Raw genomic sequence first — 27,483 nt, 5'->3', positions numbered from 1 at the left:
TCTTGGGACTTTGGGTGAGGGGGGGATGGGACTTTGTGGCGGGGTAGAGCACTTAGAGATAGACTGCAGCAGGACTCTGTCATCCTGCCTCCGGTCCTGCAGAACATCTACAAGGCGCCAGAGCGTGTCCGTTTGCTCCCTCATTAGGCCAAGCAGCGTTTGAGTCACCTGTTGGTCTTCCTGCCGCCACCTGTCCTCCCGTTCGCTGTTTGATCGCTGATATTGCGACATGTTCTCCCTCCACTGGGTCTGCTGTGCCGCCTCGGCTCGGGAGCAGCCCATAAGTTCGGAGAACATCTCGTCCCGTGTCCTTCTCTTTCGGCGCCTAATCTGCTCCAGCCTCTGGGAGGGGGATGCCGGGATAGGTCGGGAGACAGTCGCAGCTGTGGGATGGGAAAAAGGGAGTGAATTCCTCACAAAGAAATTTTGTGAACAATGAACATAGTCTTTTTCTGTGAACAAGACCATGCACAGCACCTATCACATGCGCACTCAGGACAAGGTCGAATTTTCGGCCTTCACATTCAGTGCCTGGGGTCTTGCAGTGGAGATCAGATAAGTGGGGCAGGACAGCGGAATTTGGGTAGCAGGCGAACACGGTAAGCCGTAGACTTTTGGCTGCTTAAAACTTAAATTATAGAAGTGCCCTCCTTTCACGTTCAAAGCAATGCTCCTAGCGTTGGCCAGATCCTGCTGCCAGCAATCCAGCCAGCATGAACTCTGCCCCTTTCCCACCCCCTTCGCGGCTGTCCCCGGGAAAGATCCCTGTATGCTGCCCCTGTCCCGCCTCCACCGCGTGGCTGTAAACCGCTGGTTACAGTTATGTAAAGGAACAAGCAATCAGTCCGAATACTAACATTCCCCTAATTTAAAGCAGGTCACCATGAGTGATATCACTCTGATGAGGATTTCGGACCCAGAGAAAGAATGCATGCTGCGTGAATGCCAGGGCTGTATGCGGCCATGCTGTGCGAGGCACTGATCCCGGAGTACTTGCTGCTAGCCTGGCACGGAAAAGTTTCCTACCATGGAGGACGCAATAAGGCCGCTCTCCCCAGGAACCTAATGCAAAGGCTTTCAAATTATCTCCAGGAGAGCTTCGTGGAGATGTCCTAGGAGGATTTCTGCTCTATCCCCGGACATATTGACAGAATTTTCCAGTAGCTGCACTGGCAAGGACTAAAAAGTAGAACGCCTAGGGCAAAGTAATCATGAAAAACCCATTGTTAATATTCCATTCCTGTTCTGATCAAAATAAATGTTTACATGTTTAAAACACTTACCGACTGATCCTTCCCCTGATTCAGGGTCAGGGTTAACGCCTTGGGTGGGTTGGTAAGGGATCTCCATGAGGGTGATGAAGAGATCCTGGCTGTCGGGGAAAACAGCGTTGTATGCACTGTCGACTGCCTCGTCCTCCTCATCTCCTTCCCCCTCTGCTAACATGTCCGAGGAAGCGGCCATCGACAATATCCCATCGTCAGAGTCCACGGTCAGTGGCAGGGTAGTGGTGGCGGCCGCACCTAGAATGGAATGCAGTGCCTCGTAGAAACGGCATGTCTGGGGCTGGGATCTGGAGTGTCCGTTTGCTGCTCTGGTCTTCTGGTAGCCTTGTCTCAGGTCCTTGATTTTCACGCGGCACTGCGTTGCATCCCGGCTGTATCCTCTCTCCCTCATGGCTTTGGAGATCTTCTCATAGATCTTCGGATTCCGTTTTTTCAATCGCAGCTCCAAAAGCACGGACTCATCGCCCCACACAGCGATCAGATCCAAGACTTCCTGATCAATCCATGCTGGGGCCCTCTTTCTATTCTGAGATTGCATGGTCACCTCTGCTGGAGAGCTCTGCATCATTGCCAGTGCTGCTGAGCTCGCCACGATGTCCAAACAGGAAATGAGATTCAAACTGGCCAGACAGGAAAAGGAATTCAAATTTTCCCAGGGCTTTTCCTGTGTGGCTGGTCAGAGCATCCGACCTCAGACTGCTGTCCAGAGCGTCAGAGGTGCACTGTGGGATAGCTCCCGGAGCTATTAGCATCGAATTCCATCCACACCTACCCTAATTTGACAAGGCCATGTCGAATTTAGCGCTACTCCCCTCGTCGGGGAGGAGTACAGAAATCGATTTACAGAGATCTCTGTGTCGAACTAAATAGCTTTGTTGTGTGGATGGGTGCAAGGTTAATTCGATTTAACACTGCTAAATTCAACATAACCTCCTAGTGTAGACCAGGCCTAAGATATTTAAGTTTTTACACTTTATGTCTATGTATATTGTGTAGATAGGATTACAATTTATGATTAAAACTCTATGTCTTTTCATGTGTTTATGGTTGCTTTACATGATAATATTTCAACTGTCCTGTTTATGTAACACTTTAAAAACCAGCAAAAGGGTTATATAAATAAAATTTATAATGAAACAAAAAGGCAAAAAAAACTATTCTGTACATAGTTTAGTCCTATTCAGCGTCTACTCGGCGCTTCTTGGCTTATCTCTTGTATTCATTAAATGGAGCATCTCTTGTCACTGTCCAGCAATAGTCTGCAAGCATTGATGGGCTCCATTTGCCCTGATAGCGTTTCTCCATTGTTGTAATGTCCTGGTGAAATCGCTCGCCGTGCTCGATCATTGCTCCACAGTTCGGTGGAAAAAAAATCTAGACGAGAGTGCAAAAAATGTATCTTTAGTGACATGTTGCAACCAAGGCTTTTGTATGCCTTGAGGAGGTTTTCCACCAACAACCTGTAGTTGTCTGCCTTGTTATTTCCGAGAACATTTATTGCCACTAACTGGAAGGCTTTCCATGCTGTCTTTTCCTTGCCACGCAGTGCATGGTCAAATGCATCATCTCGAAGAAGTTCATGAATCTGAGGACCAACAAAGACACCTTCCTTTATCTTAGCTTCACTTAACCTTGGAAATTTTCCACGGAGGTACTTGAAAGCTGCTTGTGTTTTGTCAATGGCCTTGACAAAGTTCTTCATCAGACCCAGCTTGATGTGTAAGGGTAGTAACAAAATCTTCCTTGATTCAACAAGTGGTGGATGCTGAACACTTTTCCTCCCAGGCTCCAATGACTGTCGGAGTGGCCAATCTTTCTTGATGTAGTGGGAATCTCTTGCACGACTATCCCATTCGCAGAGAAAACAGCAGTACTTTGTGTATCCAGTCTGCAGACCAAGCAAGAGAGCAACAACCTTCAAATTGCCACAAAGCTGCCACTGATGTTGGTCATAGTTTATGCACCTCAAAAGTTGTTTCATGTTGTCATAGGTTTCCTTCCTATGGACTGCATGACCAACTGGAATTGATGGCAAAACATTGCCATCATGCAGTAAAACAGCTTTAAGACTCGTCTTCGATGAGTTAATGAACAGTCTCCACTCATCTGGATCGTGAACAATGTTGAGGGCTGCCATCACACCATCGATGTTGTTGCAGGCTACAAGATCACCTTCCATGAAGAAGAATGGGACAAGATCCTTTTGACGGTCACGGAACATGGAAACCCTAACATCACCTGCCAGGAGATTCCACTGCTGTAGTCTGGAGCCCAACAGCTCTGCCTTACTCTTGGGTAGTTCCAAATCCCTGACAAGGTCATTCAGTTCACCTTGTATTATGAGGTGTGGTTCAGAGGAGGAGGATGGGAGAAAATGTGGGTCCTGTGACATTGATGGTTCAGGACCAGAAGTTTCATCCTCTTCCTCTTCCTCGTCTGACTCAAGTGAGAATGATTCTGGTGCATCAGGAACCGGCAGTCCTTCTCCGTGGGGTACTGGGCGTATAGCTGATGGAATGTTTGGATAATGCACAGTCCACTTTTTCTTCTTTGACACGCCTTTCCCAACTGGAGGCACCACGCAGAAGTAACAATTGCTGGTATGATCTGTTGGCTCTCTCCAAACCATTGGCCCTGCAAAAGGCATAGATTTCCTTTTCCTGTTCAACCACTGGTGAAGATTTGTTGCACGAGTGTTGCAGCATATGTGTGGGACCCACCTCTTGTCCTGATCTCCAATTTTGCAGCCAAAATAAAGGTGATAGGCTTTCTTAACCATCGTGGTTATACTGCGCTTTTGTGATGCAAAAGTCACTTCACCACAAACATAGCAGAAGTTATCTGCACTGTTCACCCAAGTACAAGGCATCTCTGCTCACTTTGGCTAAACAGAAATGTGTCCCTTTGCAAAATCAAACACTGACAAATAAGAGAGCACAACACTATGATTTCTAGAGCTGATATAGGGCAATTTGTTCAGCAGAGTGATGTAAGCTTCGTTATGATTGCATCATCCATGACTTCTAGGAATAACATGATGCAATTCATATCATGTATGACGCAATACCAGCTTCAGATTGCATCAGTCATTGTTTTGCCTAAAAAGCAAGTACTGTCCAAACCCAGTCATAGATTTATTCATAGATCCAGTCAAAGATGTATTTTAGTCATTTCTGGTTTAAATTGAGATCCCTTCCCTTTATAACTCACTTATCCTCCGCCATTCCCAAGTCAAGGGTCGTATATACTGACTCAATAGCATATCTTGAAAACTAGAGCCAATCAATAATTTTAAAGCATCATTTTCATTCTCAGTGACCCAGAATTCATAAAGTTTGACTACATTTATTTCAGAAGCATTTTGGCTGTTGAGCAGTGTAACCAGCAGTTATATTTTACAAGTCACTTAGAGTTCAAGATTTAATTTACTATAAATTAAGTTGGATTTACTAAGGCGTGGTCTACACTAAAAAGTTAGACCAAACCAGCTATATCACTCCAGGGTATGAAAAATCCACACCACTGGGCAACACTATATCACTAGAATTAAAGGCAATAATTCTTTTCCCACTAGCATATTCCCAGATTCCTCTCAAATCCTCTACATGAAAGTAAAACACCTAAGTAGTTCGTGATCAACCCAAAGACTCTATTTATGCCACTAACCTTTCCTTGTCAGCACCAACATGGGTCTTGTCCAATCTAGAATGTTAAAGACCAAATTAAAAATATAATCTTTGATAAAACAAAACTGAGAACAGGTATTAATGTTTGACACAGAAAATTCTCAGTCTACATTTTGCTTCTACATAAAGATGTGATACATTTAGAAAAGAAAATCTCCAAAGATTTGTGTCAGAATATTGTCTTTATACATGGGTTTCTTGGCTTAATTCATGAAGTTAAGATGTTACATCATTTAAAAAAACTACAGTACAAATATCTTTTCAGTGTCTTGTATAATTAATATGTATTCACAAAAGTAAGATAATTGAAGTCAAATGAACGTGTAACAAACAAAAGGTTTGCAATCAAGAATATTAAATCTACTACAAAAGATGGGCTTGCAATGCATATATACAACCATAGAGCGTGGCAAGGAAGTTTAACTCCAAAATAGATAAAGACACACTATGCAAAAAGTTTACATGAATTCAGGTTGAATCACAATTGAGCAGTCACTGTCCACATGGATTAAAGCCCAACATTTAGGTTACAATTTAACAAATCCCAAAAGTAAAGTATTTCCAGTGATTTTTTTTTAAATTAATTTTGTTTGAAGTTAAGTGTTCCCTAGGAGGGCCATGAACTAACACACAATTACCATTTTGTGACTGCATGAAAATCAGAAAATGAAACTGATCAGTCTAGTTCAGTGGTTCCCAAACTGGGATTTGCGAATCCCTGGGGGTTCACAAAATGTTACAGGGGGTACTTGGGGGAAAAAATTCCCTAATGGCAGACAGAGCTGTCCCTAGGATCCCCGGGCAGCATGGGGCCAGCAGCCCCCGGACTGCCAAGAGCTAAGCAGATCAAAGCAAGCACATCTGTCAATTATACAATGAGTGTTTCTGTTTAGACACAATCAGTTAAGCTTCAATTTCCTTTAAGGAAGAGCCCACAAGTTGCAGAGGTTTTGGGAAGCTGAATAAGGAGTAAAGGCAGGCCAAGCAACTAGAATATTCAAGGGGAAAAAGATGACAACTGGAAGGACAGATAAGGGTAGTAACCATCTTCAAACAGTCTAAGATCCAGAGAAAAACAAAGAATGGTACAGTTCGCACTTCCATCTCTTTCTTTCCATTCATTTCCAGGTGTCTTTCCCAGATTACATACTAGACAGCAAATAGAGGGCTATATTTAGTGTGTGTGTGTGTGTGTGTGTGTGTGTGTGTGTGTGTGTGTGTGTGTGTGTGTGAGAGATGCATAGCAGAATGGGACTCTGATTGCACTTAGGGACTCCAACCACATTACAAATGAACTGAAGGATCGCAAGTGCAATTCTCCGACACTTTCCTCTTTTAGTTCTTAACAGGTCTCAACCTGTCAGTGCTCAAGTGCAAACATCGCCTCCTATTAATTTGATAACGTAACCTTATTGGTGCCAGAATACATACCCCCACCAACTACCTACGACCCTTCCGATCAACCATAGTCAATTTACATTCTCTATTACCAGAGCCAAGTTCAAAAAAAAACTCATGGAAGAAAAAAAGACTCCTTTATATTAAGTACCTACATCAATATTTTAAAATATTTGTTTGAGAAAGAGTTCCAAAACAGGCTGTACGATATACATATTTATTTAAAGAGTCGTCAATTTACAACTATAACTTTATAACAATGTTTTGAAAGTAGAAAGTTTGAAAGCCAGGAAGCTTGTTCCACCAACAAGTTTAACCCCAACCCTGTAACACGCATCCTCCTCTGCCTATTCACCACCAATCTATTTATTTTCAAACCTTTCCTTAATCGCTAAGAACCACCTTCTATCAACTGAAGACTCTCCTTTAGTTCATGCAAACATTATGGCCTGACACAGTCTCACCTCCTATCCATATGTAGTACAGACACGACACACTACTCTCTCCCCTTTATTATTCCACTACAACAGAGAGAAACCAAATCTAATCCATCCACTTTATATAAAGATTAAAATGATATTGCCTCTAACTCCATAGGCTTACAAGACCTTACCCTACAGGAACAGGCTTCATATGCACCCTATTCACAATATGGAAGTTGGTTGGTATAATTACATCTGCAAAATCATCTTAACATAAGGAATGCAAGTAATATTATTTGTAGTACCACAGTGCCTACAACACAAATGCATAGGAAGCCAGTCCCACCCCCGAGAGTTTACAGTCTAAGGCCCCAATCCTGCAAACACACCAGTGGGACTAGCCACAAGCTTAAAGTAAGCAGTAAATATTTGAAGAATCAGAGCCTAAGACAATATATGAAGCATGGTAGAAAATTACAATCAGAACATGTACATTATATAAATGTTCATATATAAATTGGATGTGTGTTATTAGAGGAATATACATCAGTTACAATGGATTATGCCATAGCTTATCCATTGGCCAATGTCTTATAGGCATTGAGGGAAACATTTCAAAGATAACGTTCTATGCAAAGAAAGCAGCACGGACTAAAGTGCAAAATGATTGTAGATGAAAGTCAAAAATGTAGGCAACCAATTAAAGAGTAGATGGGATGGAGGGCAATGCAACAGGTCAAGGGAAGAGTTGAGAGAAACAAAGTTGTGAATGGCTTAAATAGCATGGACAATAAATTTGAACTTGATATGGGAAAAACTGAAGGGATCAAATGGAGACAAGCGCATTCAAATCCCTCCACTAGGCTTTTACAGCCACAGATCGCTGACTTGAATCAGTTATTCCACTATACATATAAGCCTGGTTTCTGGCAGTGAAGACATAACTGAAGATGACTCCAAGGTTATGGGCTGGGTATAAAAATATCACCATCCATCCCGATCAGTTAACAGTGACAGAGAATAAGGGTATTCAGGAAGGTCTGGCAAGGAAAATAAGGAGTTCATGTAACTGACTACAAGTGAAAAAGAAACAAAGTTTCAAGCTGTTGCAATACACATGATACGTGTCCAATCCCCATTAGGTACAAATATATTAATCTTTATATTGTGGTCACACCTAATGGCAAACCAGATTGGGCCCCATTGGGCTAGGTGCTGCACAGACACAGAAAGGGGCACCTTCTTGTCCCCAGATCTTACAATTTAAAACAGGAAGCATCAGAGTTAAGGTTGTTTGCAGACCTTAACTCCAGCATTTTTTAGATTTCTATGTTTATAGAAATTAGTGCCGGCTCTAGACACCAGGGTTCCAAGCATGTGCTTGGGGCACCCTTTTCAAGGCGGGGCATTCCGGCCCTTTCCAGGCAGCACTTTTCAAGGGGCAGCACTCCGGCTTTTTTTTTTGCGCTTGGGGCAGCAAAAACCCTGGAGCTGGCCGTGATAGAAATGTTTTCAATTAATGGATAGTTGTACTTTGTAAAACAAAATTGGAGCGGGGGGGAGATTTGGGAATTTTATATTCGAAGCTCTACATATATAATTCCCTCTATTACATGAAGCTGCATTTTTTAATCTTTACAGTATAACACCAATGACATTCCTAGAAAACAGATACATATCAATACCACTTCTGAATTTCAAGTCTTAAAATGAATTTATCATTCCTTTAAAATCAGTGTCTATACTGAATCATACATGTTGCCTTGGGTTACATGTCATGATGCCATCATAAACATCTGCTAAAGGAGAGATAAGCATTAGCTCTAATGCACAGGTGCCCAACCTATGGCCCGCAGGCCATATATGGCCAACCATGAGGCCCGTGGCCTTTATTAACACAATATATTAGCATTTTGTCATCATGTTTACATCATATTAGTTGTGTGTCCTATATGTTTTCCCCATTTTCTATAATTCTGATACATGTTTTATGCACTGATTACTTTGTTTTTAAATAGACAATATTGTACATAGGTTGTTTCTATCTAAATATACACGAAACAGAATTTATTTGGCCCTCACAAGGTTGTGTTTAGGGTTATTGGCCCTCCTGTGTAGTAAGGTTGGACACCACAATGCAATTGAAAACTGACGCTCTGTACGTTGGGGGAACACCCTGTACCCCCCATGTTCATCCTTATAATATGATTGTGTGGTATCCAATGCAAAGTTTGTCATGTCTTCAGAAGGCTCATGATGCACTGAGCATTGTTGTTATCGTAATGTTATAGATTATAATTTCATGTATATAGTTATGAGGCTGAAAATGTGTCCCCGTGGCTTAAAACAAGTCCAGGCAAAACTCTCCAGGAGCAAAGGGGCAGTTCACACCTCATCAGGGCATGTGTGGGACAAACCCAGTCCAGCCTCACAGGAACAAAGGCGCTGGCCTAGGCAGCAACAAACGATCCGTTGGACCCTCGAGTGAGTTACCCCCCTTCCCTTGGTCAGGTTGGAACTACGATGAGGTAATGCTCACCTGAGTCTGAAAAGGGGGGGGAAGCCAAGAGGGAAGAAAGGACATGATAAAAGGGAGAGACGTTTGCCATGCTCTCTCTCTCTTTCACCTCCATCTAAAAGACACCACACCAAGCGACTGAAGCGCTGGTCAAAAGGGACAACCTGGCTGAAGGGCAACCAGCCAGCCTGTGGTGAGAAGAATCTAAGTTTGTAAGGGCACTGAAAGTGTTAAGATCAGCTTAGAATGTGTTTTGCTTTTATTTCATTTGACCAAACCGGACTTCTTGTGCTTAGATTTTAAGCGATTATAAGTCAATCTTTTGTAGTTAATAAATGTATTTGTTTATTCTACCTGAAGCCGTGTGTTTGGTTTGAAGTGTGTCAGAGACTCTCCTTGGGATAACAAGCCTGATACATATCAATTTCTTTGTTAAATTGACAAACACATAAGCGTGCAGCATCCAGCGGGCATAACTGGAGACTGCAAGATGGAGATTCCTAGGGTTGCATCTGGGACCGGAGATATTGGCTAGTGTCATTTGGTTGCACAATCCAAGAAGCAGTTGGCCAAAAGTGTTCACTCATATAGCTGGGAGCAGCTTACATGCTAGAGACTGTGCAGGAATTATCCGGGAGTCGGGGTTCTCAGAGCAGAGCAAGGTAAGGCTGGCTCCGAGAGTTGAGGATTGGAGTGACCTATCAGATCATCGGTCCAGATAACACCAGGGGAACATCATAAAAACAAAAAGTACTAATGCAATTTGAATATGGTACCTCACCTAATGACTTAGTTTCCCTACTCAAAGTTTTCCCCATAAACTTCAGAGATCTCACACCTTGTAAAAAAAAATGTGAGTACAGATATTTTCCAGAAGGCTTCCACCTTTTACTTATATTATCTTGACTATTTTAAAATCATATTTGAAGTTTCTTTTCTAAAACAACTGAGTACCAGAAGCTTCAAAAACTTGAAAACGGTAAACAATATATTTGTTTGCTTTCCGCCCTGTTCTAATTTTTGGAGTTGTACCTCATGACCTAGAACTAGTACTTCACAGAAGAACTTGCGAGACCTGCTGTTTCTGGAAGAAGGGTCGGAAACTGGGAGGGACCATGGGCCATTATAGCAGGAATAAGGGAGAGATAAGAGAGAACACAGGGGGGAAATCAAATCAGTGTCTTGGATGTCTGTATACTAATGCAAGAAGTATGGGGAATAAGCGGGAAGAATTTGAAATGCTAGTTAATAAACATTACTATGACATGGTTGATATCACAGAGACTTGGTGGGGTAATAGGTATTACTGGAATACTGGTAGAGATGGGTACAGCTTGCTCAGGAAGGACAGGTAGAGAAAAAAGGGAGGAGGTGTTGCCTTATATATTAAAAATGTATACATCTGGACTGAGGTTGAGATGGAAATAGAAGACAGTTGTTGAAAGTCTCTGGTTAAGGATAAAAGGGCTAAAAAACAAGGCTGATGTCAGGGTAGGGGTCTACTACAGATCACCTAACCAGGAAGAAAAAGTGGATTAGACTTTTTTTAAACTAACAAAATCATCCAAAGCACAGGACTTGGTGGTGATGGGGTACTTCAACTAGACAGACATCTGTTGGGAAAATATTACGGCAGGGCACAGATTATCCAACAAGTTCTTGGAATGTACTGGAGACAATTTTTTAGTTCAGAAGGTGGAGAACGCTACTAGGGGAGAGGCGGTTTTAGATTTGATTTTGACAAACAGGGAAGAACTGGTTGAGAATTTGAAAGTGGAAAGCAGCTTAGGTGAAAGTGATCATGAAATGGTAGAGTTCATGATTCTAAGGAATGGTAGGAAGGATAACAGCACAATAAAGATAATGGATTTCAAGAAGGCAGACTTTAGCAAACTCGGATCTCCTCGGAAACAAGTCTAAAGAAAAACATTTCAAGAGAGTTGGCATTTTTTACATAAAGACATGATTAAGGGCACAAAAGCAAACAATCCCACTGTGTACGAAAGATAATAAGTATAGCAAGAGACATCCCATTTTAATCAGATCTTCAATGATCTGAAACTCAAAAAAGGAGTCCTACAAAAAGTGAAACCAAGTCAAATTACAAAGGAAAAAAAATAAACAACACAAATATGTAGAAAGAACAGGAGTACTTGTGACACCTTAGAGATGAACAAATTTATTTGAGCATAAGCTTTCGTGGATACAGACTAACACGGCTGCTACTCAAACAAATATGTAGGTACAAAATTAGAAAGCCCAAGTCACAAAATGAGATTAAACTAGCTAGACACATAAAGGGTAACAAAAAAACGTTCTATAAATACACTAGAAGGAAGAGGAAGACCCAGGACAAGGTAGGCCCATTACTCAATGAAGGGGGAAAAATAGTAACAGAAAACGTGGACATGGCAGAAGTGCTAAATGACTTTTTTGTTTCGCTTTTCACCAAAAAGGTTACTAGCATTCTAACAGTGAATGCCAGTGAAAATGAGGTAGGATAAAAGGCTAAAATATGGGAAGAACAAGTTAAAAATTACCTAGGCCTTGTCTACACTACACAGTTTTGTTGGCAAAAAGCAGTTAAGGTGCACATACTATAATGCTCCTCCCGCCAACAAAACTCTCCTGCTTTGCTGACAAAATATAGCCACCTTGACAAGAGGTGCAGAGCTTTTTGCAGCAAGGTTAAATCGACAAAAAAAATCAGTGTAGACACTGCATTCATTATTTCACCGTAACTGGCCTCTAGGAGGCCACAATGCTCACTGTGACTGCTCTGCTCACCGTTTTGAACTCTGCTACCCTGCATCCAGCTATACAGGCACATGCCCCTTCCCATTCAAAGCCCCAGGAAGTTTTGAAATTGCTCAGCATGGAGAGTTACTGCCCAGCTAAGCACGCCGGCTCCTTGCAGCAAACACACTCCTCCCTGGACTACAGGGGAGGAGGTGGATCTCCTTGGTCTGTGGGAGAACTCAGATGGAATCATGGAATCAAAACATTAACACAGAATCCTGCTCTCCCTGGCACTAAGACCACAGTGGCAGGCAGGATGGGCTGCTGTTGGGGAGGGATGGAAGGAAGACTCCTGATGTGCTGTGCAGAGCCAGGGAGGGTGGTGGGGGCTGATGTCTGAGTGTCCCTCTCCTCCAGCCCCGGTACCTGTCTCTGCTGAGTTGTGTTGAAGGGACAGGAGGACAACAGCTGTCTATGCACGAGCTTATGTCTCAGGATTGATTGCTTCCAGCTGCTGTCTGAACAAGTGTTCAGGCTGGCGAATGCTATACTTAAAGAGACAGCATGCAAACATACTCACTCCCCCCCCAATACACACACACTCTCACTGTCTCTCTCTCTCACATACACATGCACTCCCTGTCACAAACTCTCCCCCTCCTCTCCCAACCCTTCTGGGGGCTTCTTGTGTTAGTGTTCAACAACGTCACTCTGGTCATATTTCTGTGCTACTTTCAAAAGTGATTTAAAATGTGTTACTTTTCAGGCACACAGCAATCTTTACAAGGTTCATAGCACGGTGCAAACAAACAATGCCAGGCTTAGCACACTACAGCAACACACATTACTGTGGCTCAGTATTAATTTGCTCCTTCAAGGCATCCCTCAGCAGAATAGCTCCCCATTGGGCTCCTCTTATAGCCTTGTGTTCATAACACATGGCACAATGTGAATAGCAATGCAGGATCCATGCTTTATGACAGATCACTGGGTTGCAGATTACCAGGGCAGTTGAAAAGCAGCTGGCAATCTAGCAGGATGCCCATGGAATGATGGGATTGAGAAACCTTCATCATGTGACACTATATCTGCCCCCGTGAGGCATTGCAAACCCTTCCTTAACCACTCTGCACCCAATTGCACAGTGGGATAGAGAACAGTGCAGTGGGAGAAGCTGCGTCAACGTAAGAGCTGCTATTATGATGCACTGCACCAACACAAGGAGCATAGTGTGGACATGCAACAGTGGTTTAATTACAGCATTGGCTGTACATCAGCATAACTTGCATGGACAAAACTCTGTAGTGTAGACATAGCCTTAGATAAGTTAGATGTTTTCAAGTCACCAGGGCCTGATGAAATACATCCTAGAATACTCAAGGAGCTGATTGAGGAAATATCTGAGCCATTAGCAATTATCTTCAAAAAGTCATGGGAGAGTTTCCAGAGGACTGGGCAAGGATATAGTGCCAAAAGGAAAATAAAAACAATCTGGGAAATTACAGACCATCTAGCTTAAATTCAGTACCCAGATACATAATGGGGGCAAACTATTAAGCAGTCAATTTATAAACATCTAGAAGATAAGGTAATAAGTAAAAGTCAGAACTAATTGTGTGAAACCAACCTAACAGCTTTCTTTGACAGGGTAACGAGCCTTGTGAATGGGGAGGAAAACAGTAGATGTGGTATAACTTGACTTTAGTAAGGCTTTTGATATACTATCTCACATGACCTTTTCATAAATAAACTAGGGATATGAAACCTAAATGGAGCTACTATAAAGTGAGTGCCTAAGTGGTTGGAAAATGATAACCAGATAGTTATCAGTTGTTCACAGTCAAGCTAGAAGGGCATATCGAGTGGGGTTCCACAGGGATCAGTTCCGGGTCCAGTTCTGTTCAATATCCTCATCAATGATTTAGACAGCGGCATAGAGTACACATATAAAATCTGCAGACAATATCAAGCTGATAGGGGTTGCAAGTGCTTTGAAGGACAGGATTAAAATTCAAGATGATCTGGACAAACTGAAGAAATGGTCTTAAGTAAATGGGATGAAATTCAATAAGGACAAATGCAAAGTACTCCACTTAGAAAGGAACAAGCAGTTGCACACAGACAAAATGGAAAATGACTGCGTAGGAAGGCGTAGTGTGGAAAGGGATCTGGGGGTCATAATGGAGCACAAGCTAAATATGAGTGAACAGTGTAACAAAAAAAGTGAACATTCTGGGGTGTATTAGCAGGAGTCTTGTAAGCAAGACACGAGAAGTAATTCTTTTGTTTTACTCCACGCTGATTAGGCATCAACTGGAATATTGGGTCCGATTCTGGGAGCCACATTTCAGGAAAGATATGGACGAACTGGACAGAGTCCAGAGGAGGGCAACAAAAATGATTAAAGGGCTAGAAAACATGACCTATAAGGAAATACTGAAAAAACTGGGTTTGTTTCATCTGGAGAAGAGAAGACAGAGGGAACATAACAACTGTTTTTGGGTACATAAAAGGTTGCTAAAAGGAGGAAGGAGAAAAATTCTCCTTAACCTCTGAGAGGTTCTCCTTAACCTCTGAGAATAGAACAAAAAGCAGTGGGCTTAAATTGCAGCGAGGGCGGTTTAGGTTGGACATTAAGAAAAACTTTCTGTCACCGTGGTTAAGTATTGGAATAAATTTCCTAGGGAGGTTGTGGAATCTCCATCACTGGAGATTTTCAAGAGCAGATTAGACAAACACCTGTCAAGGATGGTCTAGATAATGCTTGGTCCTTCCTTGAGTACAGGGGACTGGACTAGAAGACCTCTTAAGGTCCCTTCCAGTCCTACAATTCTAGGTCAATTCCTGTTACCAATCTATTCCCATAGGTTATTTAAGGGGCAAATTGGCATGCTCCAAAGCGAGCGTCTCTAACCAACCTTCCTTCCTGATGTGATGTGAGCAAACACAAGCAGATGGGGTTATTCCTTACTAAAACCGGGAGCCTGTGCACCCAAGGAACAAATATTGCAAATAATTAGACAATATTCAAGATGGGGAGTTTCTAAGGAGAAAGCCCTTTTCCTATGCATGTAGCGACGCCAGCAAAAAACACTGTAATTTCTGAAGCAATGAAGTTAAAGCTTTAGAAGAGAAAAATCAGGAATTCAGCTACCTCACTTCAACCCACTGCACAGACGGCAGCCAACCTGCCCCGGGGCCCAGGCATGCACTGGGGGGCTCAGCGGGGAGTAACACATGCACAGTGACCCGCTCCCAGCCGCACAGCGCTCCAAGGCAGGCGCAAAGGAGCCCATAGCCCCTGGCAGGCCAGGGGAGCGTGGACACAGACACAGCATCACTACGGCCACAGGCGCCACATCCCCGAGGCTCGGGGAACACTGACACCTCCCTCGTCGCCTCTAAACCCAAGCACTACCGTCCTCCCCACCCCCGAGCGTTGACTCCCGACCAAACTCTCCCCATCTCGCAGCCCCAGGGCTCAGGCTGTAACTACCGTCATGTAGCTGCCCCGTCCCGTGTCCCTCCGCCAGGCCCGCCGTACCTGGCCGGGTAGCGCCGCCTGCTGCTCCCCGGAGAGACGCTCGCGCATTCTCCTGCTCCAAGTCCTGGGCAGGGCGGAGAAGCCTGCTCGGGGCGGGGTCCAAGAGCGATCGCGGCGACCGCCGCCGGGCTCCCGCTTCCCCCAGCCAGCACTCGCCAATACGGCCCGGCCCCACCCCGCGTGTGGGCGGGGCTTCCTCCCGCACATGCGCACAGCAGCCATGACACTTCCGGCACTCTGCGGCCCAGTTCCGGTGCCTATGGCGGCTGGCGTACCAGCGCCGCCCCTCCGCACAGTGCCCGGCCCCGCCCCTCGCTCTAAGGGGGCGCCCCGCAGCAGCTTGGCCCCGGGGCAGGGAGCAGCGCAAGGTGAATAAGCTCTGGCGCCTAGTCTGGGTGGGGCTCAGTGTGGTAGCTAAGCTGCGCCGCGCCGCGCCCCGCCCCGCACGCTAGGGCCACTCACCGGCCTGTAGTGCGATGGTGACCTTCCTTTCCCGCTCTTCGTCCCCGCACGCGCTGTGACAGCATCGCAGCTGCACAAAGCCCTGGCGCTGGCCCCGCTGGGGTGTCCTACGTCCTCGCTGCCTTATTAACTCGCGCATCGGCATTTCCCCTGGAGCCTACGCCGCCTCCAGGCCAGGTCACGTTTAAAACCCCTTCTGCCTCCAGCTGGAGACATTTCGGTGTGCATGGAAGTTGGATTAGGGATAAGACTGGAGTTATACCTAAATTAATGCTACGGGGAAAATGAGCCTTCACAGCAACAGCAGGACTAAAACTAGGGCCCTACTAATTGCAGGGTCCATTTTAGTCAATTTCATGGTCATAGGATTTTTAAAATTGTAAATTTCATTATTTCAGATATTTAAGTATGAAATTTCACAGTGCTGTAATAGTACCAAAAAGGAGTTGCGGGATTGCCAGGTTATTGTTCGGGGGAGGGGGAGTTGTGGTACTCTACCTTTCTGCCTTCAGAAATGGGCAGCTGGAGTGTGGTGGCTGCTGGCTGGGAGCCCAGCTCTGAAGGCAGAGTCACTGCCAGCAACAGCACAGAAGTAAGGATGGTATGGTTTTGCCACGCTTACTTCTGCGCTGCTGCTGCTGGGGCACTGCCTTCAAAGCTGGGTGCCCGGCCAACAGTCCTCGCTCTCTGGCCATGCAGCTCTGAAAGCATTGCAGAAGTAAGGGTGACAATACTTTGATCCCCCTAAAATAATCTTGCAACCCCCCTGCAACTCCCTTTTGGGTCAGGACCCCCAACTTGAGAAATACTGGTCTCATGTGAAATCTGTATTGTATAGGGTGCTGGTTCTGGCTTGTTTTATTGGAAAAGATCTGCCCAAGGATGTGGGCCAGCTTCTGACCCTGCCCCCACTCGGGCCCAGTAGCCTGCATTCATGAGGGTGTCCACGCAGCATGAGCTGAGACTGCGCCTACATGGTGCAGCTATGTGCAGGCAGGCAAGAAAGCTGGGCAGGTAAACTAAGCCTGACCAAGCTGACCATCCCCATCTAAGTGGATGGGACTGAGGTGACAGGCCTGGTTGACTTAGAGTGTGATCAAATCCTCTCCAGGACCACTTGGTAGAGGACACCCTCTGCCTAATTCTATTGTGACAGATGCAGTGAACTCCTGAGGCCAGCAATATTGTTCTAAGTCCGTCCCTTATGACAGGAATTGGAAGTGCCTTGACTTAGTTGGACAAAAGGCCTACTCTTCTGCTACTCTGCAATTTAGAATTGCAAACTACTAAGCCTTAAAAGCAAAATATGATTACATGAACTATACCAAACTTAATGTCTTTATTGACCATCTCCTGGGATCACAAGCGGAACAATTTTGAACCATTATCAACAAAGGGCAGTCGGTGGCCAGAACAGCAGTCCAGATGGTGCTTGACGCAGTGGCTTGGTCCATCTCAACAGTGGTTGTGATGTGGTGAGCTTCATGGTTGCATCTTTCAGGCTTCCCCAATGAGGTGCAACCAGCTGTCGAAAACCATCCCTTCTAAGGCTCTACGCTGTTTTCTAAGAAGACCAGCATGTCACTCCACACATTTAAGGACCCCAGAGCCACGCTTTGGTCACTAGTCAGAGGACTAGTAGAGGACCTCACCCTCCCTGATTGAACTAACCTCGTTATCTCCAGACTGATCCCTGCCTGCATATTTATACCGGCCTCTGGAAATTTCCATTACATGCGTCTGACGAAGTGGGTATTCACCCACGAAAGCTTATGCTCCAAATCTGTTAGTCTTAGAGGTGCCACAGGACTCTCTGTTACGTTGGTCACTGGGGATCTGTACTCATGGACAAAAGAGAAAATTTAGTCCTCAGTCTTCTCACAGACTGCATACACCACAGGTCCCACCACAATGTTACTATGAGCTACAGAGAAAGAAATCCAAATTCTAGAGGCACAAACCAATAGGCCTTCAATTTTTATCATCACAATCTGCCACTTAAGTTTTGACATCCTGGTTGAGGCCCCGAGAGACTACTCCCTTTGACATCAGCTGCCACTTCCCGACCCATTGCATCCCTTTGGATGCTACCTTGCTTTGTTCTGCCATAACTGGAGACACATAACATCTGACAGATGGGTTTTGGAGTTTATCTCTAATGGGTATTCAATCCACCTCACCCCTGTCCCCCTCCAGCGACCCTTCTCACAAGAGACTATTATAATAGGAATTCTTGATAGGGACTCTGTGGTAGAGAAGCTACTGAGGGCAGTTTGCCTGTGCAGCACTAATTAGCCTTGAGGCAGAGCATGAGGAGGGGAGAGCACATGTGCAGGCAATGCTACCAAAGATCTCCGATCAGAAGCGCAGGGTCACATATACACCAACAGTGGACCACCCATAGGGAAACACATCTTGAAGAACCATCATTACTGCACAAGGTGAGTAACTTCTTTTCCCTCTAACCAACCTCCCAATTGACCTGCACTCTAACCCCTCCCCTCTCAGCCTGACACCTACTGCAGGTATAGCAGGGTGGGGCTGATTGAGCCCATAGTAACTCAACCCTTTCCTGGCTATTGTGGGGTTCGTATATCTTCTCCCAGTTACCAGTTGTCAGTGCTTGTCATCTTGGGCTTTGGAAACTCCACTCCATTCCTGAGGCAGTTCATTGAGAGAAATGGGAAGAGTAAGACTGACAGAGAGGAAGGGACATCTGGTGGCAATTAAGCTGAAGAGCAGTTTAAGGAGAAAAATATAAAAGCAGTTGAGAGCAAATAAGTTTGTAGACTTATTGGGAGTGATTCTAAATGATGGAAAAAGGAATAATGATACCTGTCAGTATATCAGTACAGAAGTACCTTAAAAGAAGTAGCGGTATGAACAAGTTAGCTGGAGATTCAAGGAAAAGAATAGAATAAGATTGCATGAAAAAAGGACACAATGAATATTAAAGCAGTTGTCTTTTAGATGTTAACAATTATTAGTAGATTAAAAATGTAAGTAACCCAAACCCCATCCTCCTCCTAAATCATCTCTCCAGCAGGTACAAAGGAATAGAATGAGCTCCATCTCAAATGTTTTTAGGTCAGGTTGGGGAACTTGTGGGAGTGTTGCTGAGACTTTATTTGGACCACTGTGAGTGCTGTAAAGGGAAAAGAGCTAGCCTGTAACAGTCTGGAAAGAGATATATCAGCAGCTTGAGATAACATCAACTGCCAGGCTTTTTGTCTTGTAAAATATAAGAACATAACATAAGAACGGCCGTACCGGGTCAGACCAAAGGTCCATCGAGCCCAGTTTCCTGTCTACCGATAGTGGCCAATACCAGGTGCCCCAGAGGGAGTGGACCAACAGGCAGTGATCAAGTGATCTCTCTCCTGCCATCCATCTCCACCCACTGACAGACAGAGGCTAGGGACACCATTCCTTACCCGTCCTGGCTAATAGCCATTAATGGACTTAACCACCATGAATTTAACCAGTTCTCTTTTAAATGCTGTTATAGTCCTAGCCTTCACAACCTCCTCAGGTAAGGAGTTCCACAAGTTGACTGTGCGCTCCGTGAAGAAGAACTTCCTTTTATTTGTTTTAAACCTGCTGCCTATTAATTTCATTTGGTGACCCCTAGTTCTTGTATTACGGGAATAAGTAAATAACTTTTCCTTATCCACTTTCTCCACATCACTCATGATTTTATATACCTCTATCATATCCCGCCTTAGTCTCCTCTTTTCCAAGCTGAAGAGTCCTAGCCTCTTTAATCTCTCCTCATATGGGACCCATTCCAAACCCTTAATCATTTTAGTTGCCCTTTTCTGAACCTTTTCTAGTGCCAGTATATCTTTTTTGAGATGAGGAGACCACATCTGTACGCAGTATTCGAGATGAGGGCGTACCATCGATTTATATAAGGGCAATAATATATTCTCAGTCTTATTCTCTATTCCCTTCTTAATGATTCCTAACATCCTGTTTGCTTTTTTGACCGCCTCTGCACACTGCGCGGACATCTTCAGAGAACTATCCACGATGACTCCAAGATCTTTTTCCTGACTTGTTGTAGCTAAATTAGCCCCCATCATATTGTATGTATAGTTGGGGTTATTTTTTCCAATGTGCATTACTTTACATTTATCCACATTAAATTTCATTTGCCATTTTGTTGCCCAATCACTTAGTTTTGTGAGATCTTTTTGAAGTTCATCACAGTCTGCTTTGGTCTTCACTATCTTGAGCAGTTTAGTATCATCTGCAAACTTTGTCACCTCACTGTTTACCCCTTTCTCCAGATCATTTATAAATAAGTTGAATAGGATTGGTCCGAGGACTGACCCTTGGGGAACACCACTAGTTACCCCTCTCCATTCTGAGAATTTACCATTAATTCCTACCCTTTGTTCCCTGTCTTTTAACCAGTTCTCAATCCATGAAAGGACCTTCCCTTTTATCCCATGACAACTTAATTTACTTAAGAACCTTTGGTGAGGGACCTTTCAAAGGCTTTCTGGAAATCTAAGTACACTATGTCCACTGGATACCCCTTGTCCACATGTTTGTTGACCCCTTCAAAGAACTCTAATAGATTAGTAAGACACGATTTCCCTTTACAGAAACCATGTTGACTATTGCTCAACAGTTTGTTTTTCTATGTGTCTGACAATTTTATTCTTAACTATTATTTCGACTAATTTGTCCGGTACCAACGTTAGACTTACCGGTCTGTAATTGCCGGGATCACCTGTAGAGCCCTTTTTAAATATTGGCATTACATTAGCTAACTTCCAGTCATTGGGTACAGAAGCTGATTTAAAGGACAGGTTACAAACCTTAGTTAACAGTTCCGCAACTTCACATTTGAGTTCTTTCAGAACTCTTGGGTGAATGCCATCTGGTCCCGGTGACTTGTTAATGTTAAGTTTATCAATTAATTCCAAAACCTCCTCTAGTGACACTTCAATCTGTGACAGTTCCTCAGATTTGTCACCTACAAAAGCCGGCTCAGGTTTGGGAATCTCCCTAACATCCTCAGCCGTGAAGACTGAAGCAAAGAATCCATTTAGTTTCCCCGCAATGACTTTATCGTCTTTAAGCGTTCCTTTTGTATCTTGATCATCAAGGGGCCCCACTGGTTGTTTAGCAGGCTTCCTGCTTCTGATATACTTAAAAAAACATTTTATTACCTTTGGAGTTTTTGGCTAGCCATTCTTCAAGCTCCTCTTTGGCTTTTCTTATTACATTCTTGGACTTTGGGCTGGTCCACACTAAGCCCCCAGTTCGAACTAAGATACGCAACTTAAGCTATGTGAATAACGTAGCTGAAGTCGAAGTATCTTAGTTCGAACTTAAAGGTACTTACTGCGGGTCCACACGCGGCAGGCAGGCTCCCCCGTCGACTCCGCCTACTCCTCTCGCGGAGCAGGATTACCGGTGTCGACGGCGAGCACTTCTGGTATCGATTTATCGCGTCTAGACAAGACACGATAAATCGATCCCAGAAGATCGATTGCTTGCCGCCGAACCAGCGGGTAAGTATAGATGTACCCTTAATTTGGCAGCAGTTATGCCTCTTTCTATTTGCCTCACTAGAATTTGACTTCCATTTTTTTAAATGAAGTCTTTTTATCTCTCACTGCTTCTTTTACATGGTTGTTAAGCCATGGTGGCTCTTTTTTAGTTCTTTTACTGTGTTTCTTAATTTAGGGTATACATTTAAGTTGGGCCTCTATTATGGTGTCCTTAAAAAGCACCCATGCAGCTTGCAGGGATTTCACTTTAGTCACTGTACTTTTTAACTTCTGTTTAACTAACCCCCTCATTTTTGCATAGTTCCCCCTTTTGAAATTAAATGCCACAGTGTTGGGCTGTTGAGATGTTCTTCCCACCACAGGGATGTTGAATGCTATTGTATTATGGTCACTATTTCCAGGCGGTCCTGTTATAGTTACCTCTTGGACCAGCTCCTGCGCTCCACTCAAGACTAAATCTAGAGTTGCTTCTCCCCTTGTGGGTTCCCATACCAGCTGCTCCATAAAGCAGTCATTTAAAGTATCAAGAAATTTTATCTCTGCATTATGTTCTGAAGTGAAATGTTCCCAGTCAATATGGGGATAATTGAAATCCCCCACTATTATTGGGTTCTTAATTTTGATAGCCTCTTTAATTTCCCTTAGCATTTCATCATCACTGTCACTGTCCTGGTCAGGTTGTCTATAATAGATCCCTAATGTTATATTCTTATTAGAGCATGACATTTCTATCCATAGAGAGTCTATGAGTTTGAAGATTTAATTTTTTCTTAAACATAAATCATTATTTTATTCCCATTAGCCCTTTGCCATTTGCTATTTCCGTATCTATTTTATCAACAGGTACAAACTGTTCTTTGATATTGGGGTTAACACTCATACCTATAGTACCAGATACACATCCACATGTAAAATCCACAGTGTATCTTACTCTGTCTTTTAGATCGCTGGATAAGCTTAGTGTAAGATAAAATGTATTAATACTACATTCAGTACTGCTAAGAAGCTCATGCGCACACACATAAGTACAACTCACCATGCATCCTGTTTATACTCCGAGGCATTGACACACACACTTACATGCATAAGCCCATATACAAAAAACTGTTTATATGCTGACAATAATATAACACAGCAAGCAGTTATCTGCATACATGTACAGGAACATACATATACATGCACCAATCCCCATACTTAAAGGCATCCAACACCTAGGGATTCACAGGAATGGAATTACAGACACACGGGCACAGCCATGTCACACGTAAACATTTATGCACAAGCACAGAAACATGGGTGGCCACTCAGAAACAAGCATGGAAAGAGACATGGATATACATGGTCATACAGATGTAGTGATATGCGCAGAGACAGATAGCCTTACACCCTTATATGCATGTAGACAGACGCCATGCACAGATGTCCATTCAAAGGCACACATCTGCATGTATGGGAATGCATGCAGACACGTGTAAAAAGCAACAGAGGGTCCTGTGGCACCTTTAAGACTAACAGAAGTATTGGGAGCATAAGCTTTTGTGGTTAAGAACCTCACTTCTTCAGATGTAAGTCACATGCTCATTCATGAACATATGTGAACAGATACATATAGAGATGTGTGCATGCACACACTTACTCTGAGGTACGGGTATGTAAACACTACATAGGGTTGCGAACTCTGAAGCTATTCAGGAAGATTTTTTTTTCCTAAATGAAGTAATGTCATTTTCTTAAAATATCCTATTAAAATCTCCCAGATTGCTTTCAATAATCACTGGGAGATGGATGCAGATTCTGAGAGACTCCAGGCCAATCCTGGACGCTTGGCAACCGTAAATGGCTGGATGGACTCACACGGCCATTCACAGACACCGATGCAGCACAGATATGCAAATACCCTTCTCCATCAATCATCTAGCCCCTGAGCCCCGCCTTGTCCCGCCCCTGAGCCCCGCCTTGTCCCGCCCCTGGGCGCGTGGAACTTGCCTCTCTCCGCTCTTTGCTGTCACGTGCTTCTTTTCTCCGCGTTACCACGGTGAAGCCACAATCGCTGCCCCGCTAGCTAGGAGGCGCAGCCGAACCTGCTTGGCTCGCATCACCCAATGGGAGCCGGCGTTGGGACGCGCTCACCCCTTACGGGGCGAGAGGTGGGTCTGTAGCTAAGTTGGATTGAGCAGAGAGAGCGGTGGCTGCTGCTGCGGTAGTAGGAGGGGACGGTGAGTTGGGGAGGGGGCGCGGCGGCGGCGGCGGTTGTCCGGCCCGGCTGCTGGGGAGCAGCTCGTCTCCTCTGCTGAGAAGGCGGTGGCGCGGGGTTTGGCCGGGGCAGCGCCTGTCCGCTTCTGCGGTGGGGGTCTCCGGTCTCTCCGGTGCAGTTGTGGGTGCTGCTGATCGAGGCTGGCGGGGCGGGTGTGTGAGGTGGGGGTGGTGCCGCGGGCAGCGGGAGCCGGTTCCGGGGGCGGGCGGTTCTGCGGCTCCCTGTCCTTATGGGGGCGGTGGTCCTTGGTCCGTAGGTCACCGCGGCCAATGTGGGAGCTGTTTGTGATGTTACAGTTTCCATCTCTATTTTCCCTCCACCTAGCCGTGGTGCCAGCCGCAGTGCGATCTCTGACCCTCTCGCCCATAAATAGCTTTGTCCCTCAGCGCTAGCTTCCATCATGCCTTTTGTGCACCCCAATGTCTTTCCTGCACAGATCGGCAAAACCATCATCCTCCCTGGTTCAGATCCCTTCTTAAGACACCTGTTTACCATGATGTCTACAAGAAACTAAGCATCTAATTAGGACCAAACTGTGGTGCTTGCCTCTGGTTGGACTGTGGTTAGCCTCAGTTCTTCTCCTCCCAAAAGCTTCTTAGTCACTAAAGGGTAGTTTACCTCATCTTGAGATAGCTCCCAGCAATAACTTTTAAGTATAGCTAATAGCTCCAGATTAGCTTGACTAAAAACAAAGTTTATTAAACTTAGATGATGAACTACAGAAAGTAATAAATGGAAATCTTTATATTGCAGTTGAAGATCACCTCTGTACTATGCTGGGTTGGTAGAAAGACTCTTTGCTGCAAGTAGTACCTAAGAAGAAAATTCTGAGTTTGAACCCGTTCCTCTTTCTGTTATACATTTTTCTCTTTCCCAGCCCTAGGTGGGTCTCCTTTCTCTTAATCTGACCACGCTTAGGCCTGGTCTACATGAGGGGAATCGATCTAAGTTACACAACTTCAGCTATGTGAATAACATAGCTGATGTCAATGTACTTAGATTGACTTACCGTGGTGTCTTCACTGCGGTGAGTCGACTGCTACCGTCCACTCTGCCTGCACCTCACACGGCAGTGGAGTACAGGAGTCGACAGGAGAGTGCTTGGGGGTCGTTTTATCACGTCTAGACTAGATGTGATAAATCGACTCGCGCTGGATCGATCGCTGCCCGCTGATCAGGCGGTAGATCTCAGTTACTTCCTTGTGGTAACTCTGGCTAGTTTGTCTGACTGCTTGAGTTTGATCAAATGTTCTTACTACCCTTCTGAGTTATTTTAGTCTATCTCAGGCGTGGGCAAACTTTTTGGCCCGAGGGCCACATCAGGGAATAGAAATTGTATGGTGGGCCATGAATGGTTACAAAATTGGGGTGCAGGAGGGGATGTGGGCTCTGGATTGGGGCTGGGGATGAGAGGTTTGGGATGCAGGAGAGTGCTCCGGGCTGGGATCGAGGGGTTTGGAGAGTGGGGTTGGGCCATGGGGAGAGGCTTGGGGGGTGCAGGCTCTGAGCGGCGCTTACCTCAAATGGCTCATGGTAGCAGTGGCATGTCCCTTCTCTGGCTCCTATGTGGAGGCGTGGCCAGGCAGTTCTGCACCCTGCCCCATCCGCAGGCATCACCCCTGCAGCTCCCATTGGAGCATGTAGGAGCCGGAGCGGGGCCACGCCGTGGCTTTCAGGAGCTGCATGGTGCGGCCCCTGACCCAGTGCCCCGGCAGGAGTGGGGCTGAGCCACATGGTGTGGCCCCCGGTGGGAGTAGGCCAGCTTAAAACGGCTCCTGCCCATGGGCTGTGGTTTGCCCACCCCTGGTCTATCTCCTTTCCATTTCTCAGCCTAAGATTATCTTTCAAACTGGGTTCTCCTCTTCTTTATATATAATGGTAAGTGAAGAGTCTGTAAGCCAAGTCATGCTAATTTGGCCTGCAAAATCTTTATTACTGGTGATTATATGGGAGAGAAAACGAGAACTGACTTTTGGAGCCTAAAGTTGAGTGCAGGCCTGGCAGTTAATAGATTATTTCCTTACTTGTGAACTGTGCAAATTTGATATAGAGTTAACAAGAGACAATAAACATATAAAACTAAGCCTTTTTTTTTTTTTTTTTTTTTTTTACGTACTGCAGTTCTGAAGAGTGACACAAAGTTAGATTTGTTTGTTCCACTGTTTGATCTTAACTTTTGTGAGGTAGCATTAGGTAGGGCTTAGGACTTGGAGCTCAGGTGACGTGAGTTCTGTTCCTAGATCCAGGACTAACTTGCTTTTTGACCTTGGGTTAGTTATTTAATCTCTTGACACATCTCTGTTCCATTCTTTAAAAATTTATCTAATTACCGGTATGTATTTTTTTGCAGAGCATTTTAAGAGCTGCTGATGAACATTGGTAAGTACTATTTTGATTTAAAAAAACATAGATTCTAACACACCAACTTTTCACTCTTTGTCTTGAATACTGTTAATGTACAAGTTCTAGGTGAACTTGGTAAAAGACTTAGGGTGCGACTGTCATGTGTTATGTGTACATTTCTCTTTTCTCAAAGATTTAGTCATAATGGAGGCTTTTGGTGAACTCCTTGCTCTGAAGTAAAAACAAAATTACTGTTGACTTCAGGATTTCAACTTCAGTCTTGAAATTAAAAATGTAAAGTCACTACATTTTGTTGATGAAACAATATATATAAAAATTTGTGTTAGAATTTTTTTCAATAAACTAGTAATAAGACACTTGTCATTGACTTCTGATTTGCACAGTGTGTAAGATAGGGCTACATAGTGAATTAGACCTGGGTCTTGTGGATCTGTGCCTTAATTTTGGCCGAAATCAGTTTGAGTTTACTGTGGTGTTACTAAGGGCACGTCTATACTTACCTCCGGGTCCGGCGGTAAGCGATCAATTTATCGCGTCTTGTCTAGACGCGATAAATTGATCCCGGATCGATCCCGGAAGTGCTCGCTGTCGACGCTGGTACTCCTGCTCGGCGAGAGGAGTACGTGGAGTCGACGGGGGAGCCTGCCTGCCGCGTGTGGACCCGCGGTAAGTTCGAACTAAGATAGTTTGACTTCAGCTAGGTGAATAACGTAGCTGAAGTTGCATATCTTAGTTCGAAGTGGGGGGTTAGTGTGGACCAGTTGAATCTTCCACAGAGTGGACAATAAGGGTAGTGAGACAGGAGTGTGCAGTGAATGAAGCAGGGCTACATTCTGTGAACACTGGAAAATAATATTGAACAGCTGCCTCATGTGTTGTGTCAAAGTCAGACTCAGGACTCACAATTTGTCAGACCACTCTGTTTATTAGCAAAAGTGCTCTGCTAATACACCCAGAAAATGGGAGCGCCGTACAAGGCTCAAACCACCTTATTTATACAGATAAAAGGGCGCGAAATTAACAAGATTACAAAGGGAGCAGAACTGATAAGTTTACCTGGGGCTAGACACATATCTCATGTCCTTATTAACTCTCACCAATCTCCTGTTAATGTCCCACCATCAGTTTAAGTGGATCCATTTTTCAATACCTTAATGTTCCTCTTCCTTTATCTCAACATTCCTCATTCCTGCTTAAAGGAACATACAGCATTTCTTTAATTCATTCTACTTCTAAAATATAATTCATTCTATTTTCACAGTTGCATGGCACCCAGCTTATA

At 44.4% G+C, this 27,483-nt stretch overlaps 2 protein-coding genes across 18 annotated transcripts in view; one reads left to right on the top strand and one right to left on the bottom strand.

Annotated features, from left to right (window-relative positions):
• The window catches only part of CLCN3 (chloride voltage-gated channel 3), a 136,423-nt gene extending 120,674 nt beyond the window's left edge, over positions 1 to 15,749 (bottom strand). Inside the window, exon 1 of one of the 5 annotated variants that reach the window (XM_034770734.1) lies at positions 15,546 to 15,749. The gene's annotated coding sequence lies outside the window, so the exon portion shown is untranslated. The remainder of the gene's footprint in view (positions 1 to 15,545) is intronic. The other 4 variants (XM_034770733.1, XM_034770738.1, XM_034770735.1 and 1 more) reach the window with 4 other exon arrangements.
• A 101-nt stretch (positions 15,750 to 15,850) lies between these two features.
• NEK1 (NIMA related kinase 1) overlaps positions 15,851 to 27,483 on the top strand; it is a 137,695-nt gene continuing 126,062 nt past the window's right edge. For 8 of the 13 annotated variants that reach the window (XM_034770727.1, XM_034770726.1, XM_034770725.1 and 5 more), the window contains exons 1-2: positions 23,723 to 23,799; positions 26,188 to 26,216. In XM_034770727.1, coding sequence (XP_034626618.1) covers positions 26,207 to 26,216 — 10 coding nt within the window. In that variant the 5' untranslated portion in view covers positions 23,723 to 23,799; positions 26,188 to 26,206. Of the gene's footprint in view, positions 15,962 to 23,659; positions 23,800 to 24,615; positions 24,721 to 26,187; positions 26,217 to 27,483 lie in introns of those variants that run through there. The other 5 variants (XM_034770724.1, XM_034770720.1, XM_034770721.1 and 2 more) reach the window with 4 other exon arrangements.

Source organism: Trachemys scripta, chromosome 5, assembly GCF_013100865.1.
Source record: "Trachemys scripta elegans isolate TJP31775 chromosome 5, CAS_Tse_1.0, whole genome shotgun sequence".
NCBI lineage: Eukaryota > Metazoa > Chordata > Testudines > Emydidae > Trachemys > Trachemys scripta.
Note: the sequence above shows the minus strand (reverse complement) of the source record. Positions and strands in the feature narration are given on the sequence as shown.